Source organism: Oncorhynchus tshawytscha, linkage group LG24, assembly GCF_018296145.1.
Source record: "Oncorhynchus tshawytscha isolate Ot180627B linkage group LG24, Otsh_v2.0, whole genome shotgun sequence".
Taxonomy (NCBI): domain Eukaryota; kingdom Metazoa; phylum Chordata; class Actinopteri; order Salmoniformes; family Salmonidae; genus Oncorhynchus; species Oncorhynchus tshawytscha.
The window spans coordinates 20,255,986-20,271,516 of NC_056452.1; the positions used below are offsets into that span (position 1 = coordinate 20,255,986).

The 15,531-nt window shown below is 40.9% G+C and overlaps 1 protein-coding gene across 3 annotated transcripts in view; it reads right to left on the reverse strand.

Moving 5' to 3' along the window:
* Positions 1 to 8,556: 8,556 nt before the first annotated feature.
* Positions 8,557 to 15,531, reverse strand: part of LOC112223461 (probable E3 ubiquitin-protein ligase HECTD2) — a 39,769-nt gene continuing 32,794 nt past the window's right edge. For all 3 annotated transcript variants that reach the window (XM_042305487.1, XM_024386483.2, XM_024386482.2), the window contains exons 19-21: positions 10,516 to 10,631; positions 10,164 to 10,307; positions 8,557 to 9,994 (exon numbers count right to left, since the gene is read on the reverse strand). In XM_042305487.1, the coding sequence (XP_042161421.1) occupies positions 9,874 to 9,994; positions 10,164 to 10,307; positions 10,516 to 10,631 (381 nt within the window). In that variant the 3' untranslated portion in view covers positions 8,557 to 9,873. The remainder of the gene's footprint in view (positions 9,995 to 10,163; positions 10,308 to 10,515; positions 10,632 to 15,531) is intronic.

Consider the following 15,531-nt stretch of genomic DNA (forward strand, 5'->3'; position numbering starts at 1 on the left):
CAAAAAAAGTAACTCGTGTTCCCCCCTCTTCAATCCATTTGGCTCTTGACCTTACAAAGGCGCCCTTTACCAGATCCGTGTAAGTCTTTTCTAATTCTAGTTGTAAAGACCTGAACACAGACTCCTCTTCTTCGGATAGATTATCTTTCTTTAGAAACCTGTCAAGCTTGCTCATCATCTCCTTTTCTCTATGGTTCTTTAAGTGCATCAGCTCTTTGGCGCGTTTAATGGCTACCACTCTGACTTTATGTTTGAAAAATTCCCATCGACTTCCACGACCCAAGTCTTTCCTAGCAAAAATATCTTTAGCTAATGATTTGATGTTTTCAATGAGATCAGTATCTTTAAGAAGTGTATTGTTTAATTTCCAATATCCTCGAGTACATTTTGATTTTTTAGTAGCTTGTAAATTCAGGGAAAATCAAGTGATGATCAGAAAAGGGAGCCAACTGATGATCTACATCTATAACAAATTGTAACAAAAAAAGGGGAAATTAGGAATAAATCTATTCGAGATTTACGTGACATAGTTTTGTTGGTCCAGGTATAACCCTTAGCATCCGGATTGAAATAACGCCAGGCATCCTCAACACAGAGATCCTTTCATAATGTAATGATAATGTTACTATTTTGAAGGTTTTGACTCGTTCTAGGAGGAAAACAATCAGCAGATGCATCAGGTGTTTCATTAAAATCCCCTGAAATAATTAGAAAAGCCTCTGAGTATTTGTTGTGTAAATCCTGTACTTTCCTGGTAAATTGGGTAAAAAGGGTCTTATTAGGAGCATGTGAGTTATGTCCGTATACATTACAGATGATAAAAATGGTCAAGTTTAACAGTTACTATGACCCATCTGCCGCCTTGTGAAGATGTGAATTTTAGAATGTCACCTTTAAACTTGTGAATAAGTGTCAAAACACCAGCAGAATGGATTGATCCATGACTGAAATAGGCCATATTCTCCTCATTGTGCTTTCCAAAATTTCAAATCACTTTCACCCGAATGAGTTTCCTGAAGAAGGACAAAATCTGCATTTACTGCGTTTACAGTATAATAATAAAGCTTTCCTTTTTGTAGGATTTCTCAAACCCCTAGCATTCAGACTAACGATATTGAGTGAATTGAAAATGAACTCCTGCATTAAAAAATAAAGAACACAAATTAGATAACAAGTATTAATGTGAACAATAAAACAAACAGTGAACCTTGAGAGGATTACTCGACGGAAAACTACGCTCAGATGAGGTAGCGGTGGTTAACAGAATAACAAATCTATTTACTTCCTTTTCTTTGGCAAGTGTTCATCAGTTGTAGTTCGAACGGTACATGTATAATTAACTGTACTCATGGTAGTACTCACAGTTCCAATTTGCTTAATGTCAACAGAGTTACCCAGTAATCATTCTTCCTTCGATAAACGCGTATGGGCCCTTGAACCCCGCCTTCTTTCCTTCTTGTTGCACCTTCTGTATAAGAGGCCACAGTTTCTCACGTCTTCTGTATAAGCGGCCACAGTTTCTCTCGCCTTCTGTATAAGCGGCCACAGTTTCTCTCTGGCAGCCTGATCCTGTGGTATCAGAGCTTCTTTGATGCAGAGTTTCTTCTCGCCCAGAAACTTGTTCCCCTTGGCCATATGATGTACCTGTAATGGAGCATAGTTAAGCGCAAGATGATATTGCGAGGGGGTCCATCAGATCTTCGTTTCCCAAGTCGATGTACCACATCAATCACGTCTCTTAGCCTGTCTTTGATGCATGGTGCCACTTTTCCCAGGATATTAATGACTACTTCTCTAATATCCTCTCCCTCTACCTCTTTTACAACTTGGATTTTCAGATTCCACCTGCGAGAGTTCTTTTGAAGTTCAGCTACATTCTCACACAGCTCATTATTTTTGGATTGCATTTTCTTCAGCTCATTCTCTAGGAACGTTATCTTTCCCTTGTTCTCACTCACAATTTTGTGTAGTTGATTGACAGTTTCTGACAGATTATCGATCTTCTTTGATGTTTCGTCTGTAGCCCGCTCTATGATGGACACTTTGGAGAGCGTGGCGTCTTGTTTAGTAGACAGGGACTGGATTGCAGAGAAAAGTTCTGACATGGAAATGTCTTCTTTTACTTTTTTTTACCGGTGGATTTTTACTTGGGTTCTGAGGTAAAGAGGTTGCAAGGATTTCATCCTGGTCAGTTTTGTTCTTTCTCTTGCTTGAGATCGCGGCTTCTTGTGTATCCATGCTGCTCTGGTCCTCGTTGTGGCTAGCTAGCATGTCAGCCGTCTTCTGTGAGACTTGGATATTTCGTCTACTTTTGTCTTTCTGTCGTGTTCTTCCCATTCAACTTGACAAAAACTAACTCTAAACTTATCCCATGTCCATAAAAAAGTTATAGTTAGTTTCTTTCAATATTAATAGCCAATATTTGACTGTTAACCACCTAACCCTCAATATTGCTTTGAAGAGTGGAAAACACTCCCTCTCACAGCGACGCCATCTTGGAGTCTTTACTAACGCATTAGTTCTAGTAGCTATGTTGACTGACATCATAATAGGGTGACAATGATGTAGGCTGTGTGTAGCGGTTAGCGGTTTTGATATGAAGGTTTGACTTGGAACGTTTTTTTTGCCTAGTCACAGACAGCTGATGTGTTGTGCACTGAAGTCCACAAGCGAAGGGAAAATGTGAGAGGAGGAGAGAGCATAGATGCAAGAAGAAATTATACAATGATCAAAGGGATCATGCTGTTCACTGCTATGAAAGTGAACTGTGTTTGTGTGTAATCAGGGTGTATTCATTCAACGTTTCTTAAATGGAAGCAAATGGAACGAAACGATGATAAACATACCTGAATTTGCTTGTTTGCAACTGCTGGACTAATGATTACACCTTAAATCAGCTAGATGCAGGCAAGAGTGTGCAAGTCGGTATTGAATTTGTCAATGTCTATCACCTTGATTACTCAAATTTCTGTCGACCTGTGCATCTTGCGTACATTGTAAACTTTCATTCATATGCTAGGTTGTAGCAACCTCATGATTGGTACAGGGAAAATGTGAGTATCATGCAGTAGTCTAAACCTATTGATGTTACATTGAGCTGTGTGAATGGAATATGAATGACAGTTATCCAAAAATACCGTCCTCTCTCGTCTTAAACGGCTCCGACAGCCACTGTACCAGGTGTTACATAAGGCGTATTGAAGTTACAAAAATGTCAATGTTCAACCTTAACATGTCATAACTATAAAACAGAACTGATGAACAGGAATAACATTTACTCTCACAGGTGGACAAAAAATAAATATCTAAAAGCCACATGCCTAATAAGATATGCCTCCAGTCTTCTGATCTGACCCGCTGGGTCATATCTCAATAGCCTGGCACCAATAACCCAGCATCAACAACCCAACCTTGCTCTTTTTAAAGTTACCCAACACCTGCAACCAAACAGTGTATTGTAGTGTATTCACATCTAAAAGGCTTTGTGCAGGTGTTGGATATTGTTTTTTATTTTATTTAAGAAAAAAACAACCATCCTCTTAGAAATGCAAGAGAAAGTTCATATTGACAATTAGCTCCCTGGATGCAATTCTTATGGCTTCCACAGGGTGTCAGCAGTCTATGTTCAAGGTTTCAGGCTTGTAACTTCAAAAACAAATAAGAAATATCAGTTTTAGTAGAAGGACACAGTTTTGGAAATTCGTGTTTGCGCGAGCCATGAAGTCATTATCCACCTGCTAAAATCGGTTTCATATTGAACATATTTATTGAATATTATAGTTTGATTACATTTTAGTGTATCTGAGGAGTAAATAGAAATTTATTTTGACTTGTTGAAACAAAGTTTAGGGGTAGATTTTCAGATTCCTTTCTCTGCAAGTTGAAGGAGTGGATCACTCAAATCGATGGCGCCAACTAAACTGACTTTTTGCGATATAAAGAAGGATTTTATCTAACAAAACAACACTACATGTTAAAGCTGGGACCCTTTGGATGACAAATCAGAGGAAGATTTTCAAAAAGTAAGTGACTATTTAATCGTTATATGTGAATGTGTGAAACTGTGCCGGTGGAAAAATATTTTGATGTGGGGCGCCGTCCTCAAACAATCGCGTGGCATGTTTTCGCTGTAATAGCTACTGTAAATCGGACAGTGCAGTTAGACTAACAAGAATTTAAGCTTTCAGCCAATATCAGACACTTCTATGTACCTAAATGTTTAAAATCCATAATTTTTATTATCATTTATTTGAATTGCGCGCCCTCCAGTTTCACCTGAAGTTGGGACACCGATCCTTAAGAAGTTTTTAAGGAGCTCCTTTAGCACCTCGGACTCAGTGACCGCCTGCAGGGAGAAACTTTGTAGTGACACAGGGAAAAAAAGGGAGGAGCATCGGGGATACTTGCATTAGAAGGGTTGGAAGATGAGGAAATGTTGGACAGGCAAGGAGGCATGGCTGAGTCAAATAAGAATCCTGACTTAATGAAGTGGTGATTAATTAAAGAGCTCAGCCATTTGCTTCTTGTCAGTAACAACCACACTGGTCCTGGAGCCCCAGGCCGAGGGTGATTGACAGTTATTTTGTGTTTCTTCCATTTGAGAATAATCGCACCAACTGTTGTCACCTTCTCACCAAGCTGCTTGGTGATGGTCTTGTTGCCCATTCCGGCCTTGTGTAGGTCTACATTCTTGTCCCTGACATCCTTGGAGAGTTTGGAATCTGATTGATTGCTTCTGTGGAGAGGTGTCTTTTATACAGGTAACAAACTAAGATTAGGAGCACTCCCTTTAAGAGTGTGCTCCTAATCTCAGCTCGTTACCTGTATAAAAGACACCTGGGAGCCAGAAATCTTTCTGAATGAGAGGGGGTCAAATACTTATTTCCCTCATTAAAATGCAAATCAATTTATAACATTTTTTACATGCATTTTTCTGGATTTTTTGTTGTTATTCTGTGTCTCACTGTTCAAATAAACCTACCATTAAAATTATAGACTGATCATTTCTTTGTCAGGTGGCAAACATATAAAATCAGCAGGGGATCAAATACTTTTTTCCCTCACTGTATATGCTCGGCCTCTAACTGTGCAGCTCTGAGCTGAGGTTAACTCAATCATTTAATGCTGGGACATTGATCGCAAGATATTAGCTCTTTGTCTCTCAGCCTGTTAATATTAGGGTTATGTTGGACACATGTAACTTATAGTATTCCGAGTGGTGACGCAAGGCTCGCTACTTTGACTAGAACCATCGGATTCACTTATGGGCCTATAGCATTCACATGATAATGGTGTCCGATATTCAGTTGAATATTCATTGCATCGTCTTATTACGGGTTTGGGTGTGAGGTACTGTATATAATATAGCCTGTATGATAAATGTCACTTCACTACCGTGGAATCTGTGAACGCCACGTACAGTGCAAAACAACATTCAGAACCTTTTTTATTTAGATGGTTAACTGACACATTAATGCGTGTGCAGTACTAGAGCATTAGATTAAGCAAAATAAACATGTGTCACCAATACTCTGTACAACCGTGACATTGACCCTGAAATGTTTACCTTGCACTACATTTTTTAAAATGTATTTTATTGAACCTTTATGTATCTAGGCAAGTCAGTTAAGGACAAAGTCTTATTTTCCAATGACGCACTCCCCTAACCTGGTCGACGCTGGGCCAATTTTGCACCGCCATATGGGACTCCCAATCACAGCCAGTTGTGATACAGCCCGGGATCAAACCAGGGTCTGTAGTGACACCTCTTGCACTGCCTTAGTCCCCTGCGCCACTCGGGAGGCAATAACCTATGAATGAAAAGTGAAAACATTCATAATTTCCCTCCTATTATGCTGGTCATAGGCTGGGGGAGTGTGACAACACGTTCACAGCCATGTCGTTAAGTCAATAAAATGTCAAAGGGAAGTCAAATGTAAAATGTCAAAGGGTTGTTATTGTGAAGAACTGGGACATAGCAGGCTATACAGTAGAACTACAGTAGCAGACAATAAGGAATGAAAACAGATACTTGTGGATATGACTTAAGAGTTATGAATTTGGTTTCATGATAAGTACATGTTTTGCATGATGTTGAGTGGTTTCAGTGAACTTCGGACATAAGGTTCTTATACTCTTCTCTACCTGAGAGCAACCAGTTAATCTAGAATTCGTTGCACTTAGCAACGGTGTAGTGCTGTAGGTTTGCCAACCTGTGCTAGTCTCGGGAAATCCCAGACCTGGAACATTGGTACATTGTGGGAGGTAACCCAAAAAATGGGTTATGACAGTGGTTCCCAACCTTTTTCGGCTACTATACCACCAACTGAATTTTGCTCTGCCCGGAGTACCCCTGAAGTACCCCCTCATGTGCATTTTACCAGTAAGCCTATGATCTCATGAGTCTTCTCAAGTGGATAGGCCAAATACCTCCAGGGGTCCTAATACCCCTGGTTGGGAACCACTGGGTAATGTGAGCCAAGGAGTCACAGCTGAGGTATTCGGGCAGCTGTCATGAGTGGACATACCTGGGCCCTGTTGTGACCTCACTTGCAAGTACTGGTACTCAGATGTAGGATCTTAATTAGATCACTCTTTTGTTGCTGAGAATTTTCCTGCACTGCAGGAAATGCAGATGAGCTTCATCAGTTGCATAACTTTGCCGAAAACACGCACTAGCACACAGTTATATTAACAGTATTCCGCTTTTCATGTAGCCTCGTTTTGACCAGATGATAACCTAACCGCAGCTCAAGCAACATTATGGACAAAAAGTTTGGAATAATTTTGCTGCGACACTGCAGGTCAAATTAAAATCCTATGCCTGTACGTGTTTTCAACCAGTCCACGCTCAGGTACATTGGGTTTATATCAATATTACGTCCAGTTCTCAGAGTACAGCAAAGGCACACAAAAATGGGAGCACCTTTTTACTCTGCTTGTCGACACTCTACCGTTCTAAGTCGAGTCCTCTGCTGTAGCAACCCAACCTGTCCAACCCTGTTCGTCAATCAGCAGTGGCCTGGCATGCCTCGTAGGCATTCTGAATGCGATAACTGTCTTTTTTCCAGTTGCAATCCAAACTATGAATGTACACATTGTCACTTCAGAAACCAGGGGGTTGGTGATCTGATGAATGGCGGTAACCTTTAGAAAGTGTTTTTAACACGCCTCCGATGGCATGTGGTGAGGTGTTATATGGCCTTGATCAGACAAATATGAAGGTGGCCCCTGGCTATTGAGTTCTCTGGTCTACCTTTGGCCTGATTCTTGATCTGGACCAACCTTGAGGTGTGAGACAGAGGAGGGCTGTCAGTCACTCGGGGCCAAACTGGACACACATAGCTGTCTGATTGTAGGAAGGTCAAATAGATTACTGAGAGACTCAACCTTCTGATCAGCCATGTGATGTTATTGCGTCATCTACAACAGTCTCTATGGTTTATCATGTGAGTATGGTTGCTGACTGACTGGCTACCTGATAACCTTTATGATAGGAGTCCATTCTCAGCTGGATACAGTACAACGTTGTACATAGACTAGAGAAAGACTACAGAGACTGTCTATACATAGATGCTTTTAGAGGTTCCTAGCAGCAGCTGGGTCCAGATTTAAATGGAAGGCTAGTAGTCATTTTATTTTTGCTGGGGGACCCCTCCTGTGATTGGGGGACTGGTCTATATTTTCACAAGCTTGGCTACTGCTTAACCCTTTCCCAATTTAAAGCTTTAGCTCATCACGTCAACTATGCTAAAAGGCTTCTCCGGAAGACCATAGTGCACATGTTTAAAATCAGCAACAGGCCACATGATTAGTAGGTTTTCTAGAATGCAGGATAACTTACAGTGCATTCAGAAAGTATTCAGACCCCTATACTTTTTCCACATTTTGTTATGTTACAGCCTTATTCTGAAATGGATAAAATAATTCAATCTACACTCAATACCCCATATTGACAAAGCAAAAACAGTTTTTTTTTTACATTTTTGCAAATGTATTTCAAATAACAAAATGAAATATCACATTTACATAAGTATTCAGACCCTTTCGTATGAGTGCAGGATAACTTAACCACAGGAGGTTGGTGGCACCTTAATTGGGGAGGATGGACTCGTGGTAATGGCTGGAGAGGAATCAGTGGAATGGTATCAAATACATCAAATACATGGTTTCCATGTGTTTGATGCCATTCCATGCACTCCATTCCAGCCATTATTGTGAGCCGTCCTCCCCTCAGCAGCCTCCACTGAACTTAACTGTGACTAAATCCCCATAGTTATCTATGCAGTATACTTTAAATAACTTCCATTACATCACAGTTGGTGGTATGCATTGCAACTTCACTTCCTCACTGTTGGGGAGAACTATAAACGGTTGACCTGGGCTCATAAATCCAAACAACCGATTGCTCCTGTTAGAGAAGCACAGGCAGACAGTGTCCATTACCTGAGGAGAAAGAGTGATGAGGGAGGACTCAATGTAAGGCAAGATCGTCTAAGCCTGGTTACCTTTGGTTAATTGGACACCACATGCAACAGGAGCGACACATGCAACGGATCTGTTTCAACAAAGACCTTATTTTTATTTTCGAGATTTTAGAAGAATCATACAGTCCATGAAATGTGGACATCCTGAGCGAGCTAACTACCACACAAGTGTCACCACTTTACAAAAGAGATCCCTTTACAACAGCATTAAATCACATGACATAGTTCCCGATACTGTACATTTCATGAATCCATCTCATCGTTCTAACCTGCAGGTGTGCGAAGACCACCGAACTCATACTTGCCTTGATATCAATCGTGATCTCATTGGTGTTTTGTAACTATTTCATACCTCTCCATACAATATGCCAACTGTACCAAGAGAAGTAATCTGTACCGAGAGGCATCACAGGCAATGTGGGAGTAAGCAAACAAGGTACACAGTCAGTTCCCACATCAATAATAGCCATATACCAGCACAACTACTGTATTTATTTATCCTTTATTTAAGTAGACAAGTCAGTTAAGAACAAATTCTTATTTACAATGACGGCCTAGGAACAGTGGGTTAACTGGTCTAGGAACAGTGGGTCAACTGCCTTGTTCAGGGGCAGAGCGACAGATTGTTACCTTGCCAGCTCGGGGATTCAATATAGCAACCTTTCGGTTACTGAACCAACACTAACCACTAGGCTACCTGCTGCCCCAACATGATAAACCTTACCGAAGCTTGATTCCCTTTCATGCTCTACATGAAAACATCCAGAAAGGGTCGTCTAAAAACTCTGCTCCCGAACAACATAATGGAAACGTCTTCCAAATGTTTCAAAACTTCGGAGACCTCTGAAAACAAAATATATTAGTATAAATACCAACAAGATAATATCTGTGTTCATAATTTACCATCAGACTCGGAATGATTTAAATCTTAGGCCTGAAAGGGCCTTTGTCAAAGAGAGGCGGTACAGGAACTCAGGAGGAGAGATGGGCTCTGTCACTTTAAGAGCTGACACCACACTACTGGCAGACTGTTTGTCTAACTATTTTATCACAGACTAACCCAGCCCTGTTCTGACCTACATTCAACCTCTTACTTTAATAAACAACTCCATTGCTTAATGGACTGGGCAGAACATTTTCCATGTCCATGTTGATATCCAAAAGGCAAGTTATTTATAGCACAAACGGGGGAGCTTTGAAGGCTATACTTGTAATGTAACTTTTCACTCAATATTCTACAGAAACAGATTGGTTAATTAAGTATATTGTTAAGAAATACTGAAGCTGAGAGATTACTGGTAGCATATCTGAACATGTTCAAATATACACACCCTACTGACCACGAACCAAAGATAAATGGCAGTTTAACCATTGTCGTTATCTGAGTTCACTCCAGTCCAAATCCCTCCGCATTTGAAATGGCAATAGTTAACTTCTGCTTCAGTTCTTTTTTGTTTTTGTATGGTGGCAGGCAGATCTGGTTGAAACATGTGTGAGATATAGGCAACCTGGAAGGAAGAAAAGGTCAACGATAAATTCACGTTTGTTCACAGTTGCTGTTCTGTATAAATCAAATGCGACAATAGCAACTGAATAAAGGAGGTCGGCTTTTAGTACATTTCAACATGTTTACAAGGAATAAGAAAGAACACAGTGAGGACATCTGCAGTATCTCACCATTCGGTGGAGGCATCAATCTTGGAGATCTTGAAGTTGAGGTCGGCCATTCCTCCCACGGGGACGCGGTCACTTCCTGTTGAGAAGTGGAGCAGCCTTTTCTGGAACTTCAGAGGGAAGCCCAGCACCACGTCCCAGAACGCCCTGACCACGTAGATGGAGCAACACATTAGATTATTTACTTTAAGGTTAGGGTTAGGCACAATCATTAGGACCTACTTTAATTAAATGCACCATCTGGGATATTTCCTGCTGTTCAATGGTAATTTAGAAACTCAGGATTTTGGCTTTAATATCTATAAGACATCAGGCCTTTTACACAATGAATGATATAATGATGGGTTTACAGTACCTGATGGTGGGGTCAGTCTTGCTATAGCCCTCGTACTGGGCTGCCTTCTGCAGAGAGCTCATGTCCAGGTTGGGACTGCCACACACCAGGATCTCCACCTCCTCGGGCCTCAGTAACTACAACGAGAGGGACATGACACAGAGTCACTATCGCAATAATCTGAAAAACTGTAAAACTGCAGGATATGAAACTACAGGACACAATGGGATTCCAGTGAAACTGCAGGACTTCACAAGACAACCAGTGCTAGTACCATGGGAGTTTGTCCATTAAAACCTGCCTACTGCATGACACAAGACAAGGAGTAACTATGTTGGTCTGAATCATGAATCCCTGTTCATTGACCCAATATTGCACTAAAATGTGCACTTAAACAGAGCAGTGCATGACTATGGTAGTGTCATGCATGGATTGTTGTGTCACACACTGTCTAAAGTATTAATCAGACAAATTATACAAGCATTATCAAGTTGCAAACTTGATACATTTGGCCTCATTTTGCAAACTAAATAGACATAGTTGCATATTTTCTCTGTATTACTCTGTCCTTGACCACCTTTAAGTCCCATACACTCTTCCCAGCTAGCACATTTGGTTCCTTGGATGTTGTGGGAATGTACGTTTTTGGTTTTCCATTGGTTCTGGGAACGAAGCCATAAGTGTCCTGACCGGTAAAGCTGAGGTTCTGAGAACTTTTACTATGGTTCCCTGGATGTTTTCCTGGGAGGTTTTATTAAAGTAAAGAAATAACATTCTGAGAACATGTTTCAATAAGACTTTTAATAACACTGCTAGCTAGCATTAACTGTTTTAATAACACTGCTAGCTAGCATTAACTGTTTTAATAACACTGCTAGCTAGCATTAATTGTTTTAATAACACTGCTAGCTAGCATTAACTGTTTTAATAACACTGCTAGCTAGCATTAACTGTTTTAATAACACTGCTAGCTAGCATTAACTGTTTTAATAACACTGCTAGCTAGCATTAACTGTTTTAATAACACTGCTAGCTAGCATTAACTGTTTTAATAACACTGCTAGCTAGCATTAACTGTTTTAATAACACTGCTAGCTAGCATTAACTGTTTTAAAAACACTGCTAGCTAGCATTAACTGTTTTAATAACACTGCTAGCTAGCATTAACTGTTTTAATAACACTGCTAGCTAGCATTAACTGTTTTGAACTCTAAGCACAGATAGGTCACATGGAAATTAATTAGCATTAATAATGCAAACACATACATTTAAAATTGTGGCATGGTATCTGTGAGATTTGAACCTTCTGTTCACTAATCATGGAATAGTCCACTGCACCACCAGGATGTTGCTAGAATGCCATGTTTTTTTTTACTCATACAAAGCTACTCATGTTAGTCTATTCAAACAGACCCCATTTTAAAGGAAACAATCACTTATTAAGATCAGGTGTGGCCAATTAGTGGGCGTGGCCAACACACCTGAACACACTTAACATGGGAAGAGGCATTGCTCTGATTTCTTGATATCTCAGTCAACCAGACAGGTCCTAGTTTTGTGGCACCTGGAATACTGTCCAGTTGTGTGGTCAGGTGCGGCAAAGAAGCACATAGGCAAATTGCAGTTGGTCCAAAACAGAGCAGCACGTATTTCACATAGATGTACACAGAGGGCAAATATCAATGACATGCACGTAAATCTCTCCTGGCTCAAAGTTGAGGAGAGATCAACTGTATCACTATTGGTCTTTGTGCGAGGTGTTGATGTGTTGAAGATACCGAACTGGCCTCCCGGGTGGCGCAGTGGTTAAGGACGCTATACTGCAGCGCCAGCTGTGCCATCAGAGTCCCTGGGTTTGCGCCCAGGCTCTGTCGTAACCGGCCGCGACCGGGGGGTCCGTGGGGCGACGCACAATTGGCCTAGCGTCATCCGGGTTAGGGAGGGATTGGTCGGTAGGGATGTCCTTGTCTCATTGCGCACCAGCGACTCCTGTGGCGGGCCGGGCGCAGTGCGCGCTAACCAAGGTTGCAATTGTAATGTAAATGTAGTGCTATGTATATTTATGTATATTATGTACTTTATTTGTTGTGTTGTTTCCTGTTTCAATCCCAGGAACAGTAGCCGCTGCTTCGAATCCAAATAAATACTAAAAGATAGAGGATAGCGAGAGTATTGTTGACGCTGAGAATGGAATGTGTATGTTTTAAAATAATATTCTTAAAACTTTCTTTGAATGTTACTAATGGTTTCTTGTGTTTTTTATGGCTAGTTTTCTTAATGTTCAGAGAACATGAATTAAAATAGAACCTGCAGAAAACATGCTGAAGTACTGAAATTCCGACAGAAAAATTTTGTTTCTTAATGTTCTCTGAACGTTCTGAGAATATGACTTTAAATAGAACCATGAGGAAACCTGCAGAAAACATAGTACTAAAATTCCCACCGAAGAAACATATGGTTCTCAGAACGTTATGTGCTAGCTGGGTATCCTGCACCATTCCCAGAACATTGTGGCAAGGTTATATGCCAAATAACTATAGGACAACCACGCTCTCACCAAGCGCAAAGAAACATATGGTTCTCAGAAAGTTGTGTGCTAGCTGGGTTATCACATCATGACTCCACTTTATCCAAACACACCCAGACAGCAGTGTCAGGCAGTGCACGCTCTGCAGGACTGCCTCACAGCAGCACAGTTTCACCTTGTTCATGAAGTGCAAACAGAAATGCAACCCGATGACTAGCTAGAGCAAGCCAAGGCAATGGCAAGATCCAGCTGAGGTATAGAGTTACTGAAGAATCTGGGACAGACCAAACTGTGGTCTGCTACACCTTCTTTCCCCTCTCTCCCCCATTTTCCCTCTCTCCTCACCCCACTAGACAGCCAGTGAGTTATTGCTGTCACAGCAGTGTTGCATAATTAATGCAAGCGTAGACAACCATTGCGTAACTGTATCAAGGAGCTGGTTTGAAAGCCGATTGCATTCACTGGCGTGGGGCCATGTGGGGGCTAAAGCTGACTTTTCCTACATGTACAGTACATGTTTCTGTCCCACTTTCACTGACCAGCATGAAAATACATGTACAATATGATCCTGTTCATATGAGCATGCACTGCCTTTGAAAGCTAAGAGGAAAAATCTAATAGATTGTACTAACAGAACTAAAAATAGAAGCAGTACTGAATATATCTAACTACTGGCAAGTTCTATGTTGGTGCTGGTGCAACAAGACCATATTAAGTAGCAAGTCCTACCAAGATTGAAAGAGGGATTTTTGTTTTAGTCTCAGTGCAAAAACAAAAAGCTCAGGGACATTTGTCATTTGAGACCCCGTCAAGTTTAGTCATTGCGACAAATGACATAGTATTACTGATTCTGATATTGCACTGCATTGCATTCTGTTGAAAATGATATTCCTGTTACATTCTGATGGGTTCTGAGTTCTAAATTGAAAATATGAAGTTTCCTTATTCATGTCACTGAGGGAAAGAGGGGAATTTAGACCGTTTACATTCTGTCAGAATATGTTATCTTTGGACATCAGGGATCCTATGGGGAGGAGTGAGGAATTTGGGGCCGAGGTCAGGTCAGATGAAGTAAGGAAGAACAGATATCACTAAGGTTCTATTAGCAATAGAGATGTATTGGCTATTCAGATGTGTAGGAGACTCAGCATAGGAGAAAGGGTTAAATACCAGTACATGTGTGAATATGTTTTTGGTCTTATGCAGCTGTAGGACCAAGCGGGTGAATAAACTTGGTTTGAGCTTTACTAAGCGTCCAGGTTTTTTATTCGGTTTATTTAGAACCAAACAATGCATATTAGATTCCTATTTTTGTGTTTCTTTTCAATCTCCATTATCCAAAATGGATAGACTCAGCATGCATGCTAAAATTACTGCACCAGGAAAATAATTGAATGAATGTTTAACTGTGGTTTGTGGTCGGTTCAGCTGTGGCATAAATACCAACTCTGGCATTCAGTGACACGTACAGCAAACAGATAATTGAACAGTCAAATATTTGTTTTTGCAAGTGCAGCAGAGTACTTGCCCAGACAGATACCAATGACTGCAATACAACAATGAGGGAAATTTCCATCGCTGTCAGCTCGTCTGAAAGTTCACTACACTACAGTTAATTGCAGTACCCCAGTGTGTTTTAATCATGTCAATTTGAATTGATTCTAATTGATTGATTACTTGGTGTAGTCCAGGGTTACTCAAATACAATTTGAAAAGGTCCAGTCACACAAATGTCCTAGGTGGAAAAAGTCTGGATTGATATTGACATTTATCAGTGTAGTAACAAACTCCAACCCCAACACAAGCACTGTCCACGACACACACTGAATACATTGCTCTTGTTGTTGGAGAGAAAATGTTGTAGTTTTAAAGCTTATTTCCTGCAATTCTACACATTTTGCCATGTCTTAATGTGTTCATATGTTATCTGAGTGACTCAAACATTACAACAAAATTGTATTTTTTGATGGGGACCCGTGGTCCATACGGGTCTGGATACAGACCGTGGCCTGCCTATCAAAGACGTTTGGTGTGGTCCATCTTTCACTCATTGTTAGTTCTACAACATGCCGTTCTGTCATCAGGTCAGCAAGGAAACAGTTAATTAACTAATGGGAAAGCAATTGATAATGGCCAGAGAGAGCCAGATCCTCCCATGTCAAACCATGCAAATCTAACCATAAAGCTGGCCTGGTTCTGCATGAATACAGAAGCTTTGTGGTCTGTCTGATTTATATTCGTGGAAGGACGTCACTCTCGTCATTTATTGTGGTTCCCACGTACACTTTCTATAGGCCACTCATACGAGCCTCCCCCTTATGGCCCAAAGAGCCCTGGTTACAGGGTGGAGACAGAGTACACAAAAATCCCTGTTAGGAGGCCTATGTCAAGAGAGGGGGAGGGGAGCTCTGTGAACACATTTAGCAGGCAGCGAGGAACAGTACACTCACTCACACACCCTCATGCACACACAGCCAAGTCCCAACTCCTCATTGCCTCTCTGTAAAATG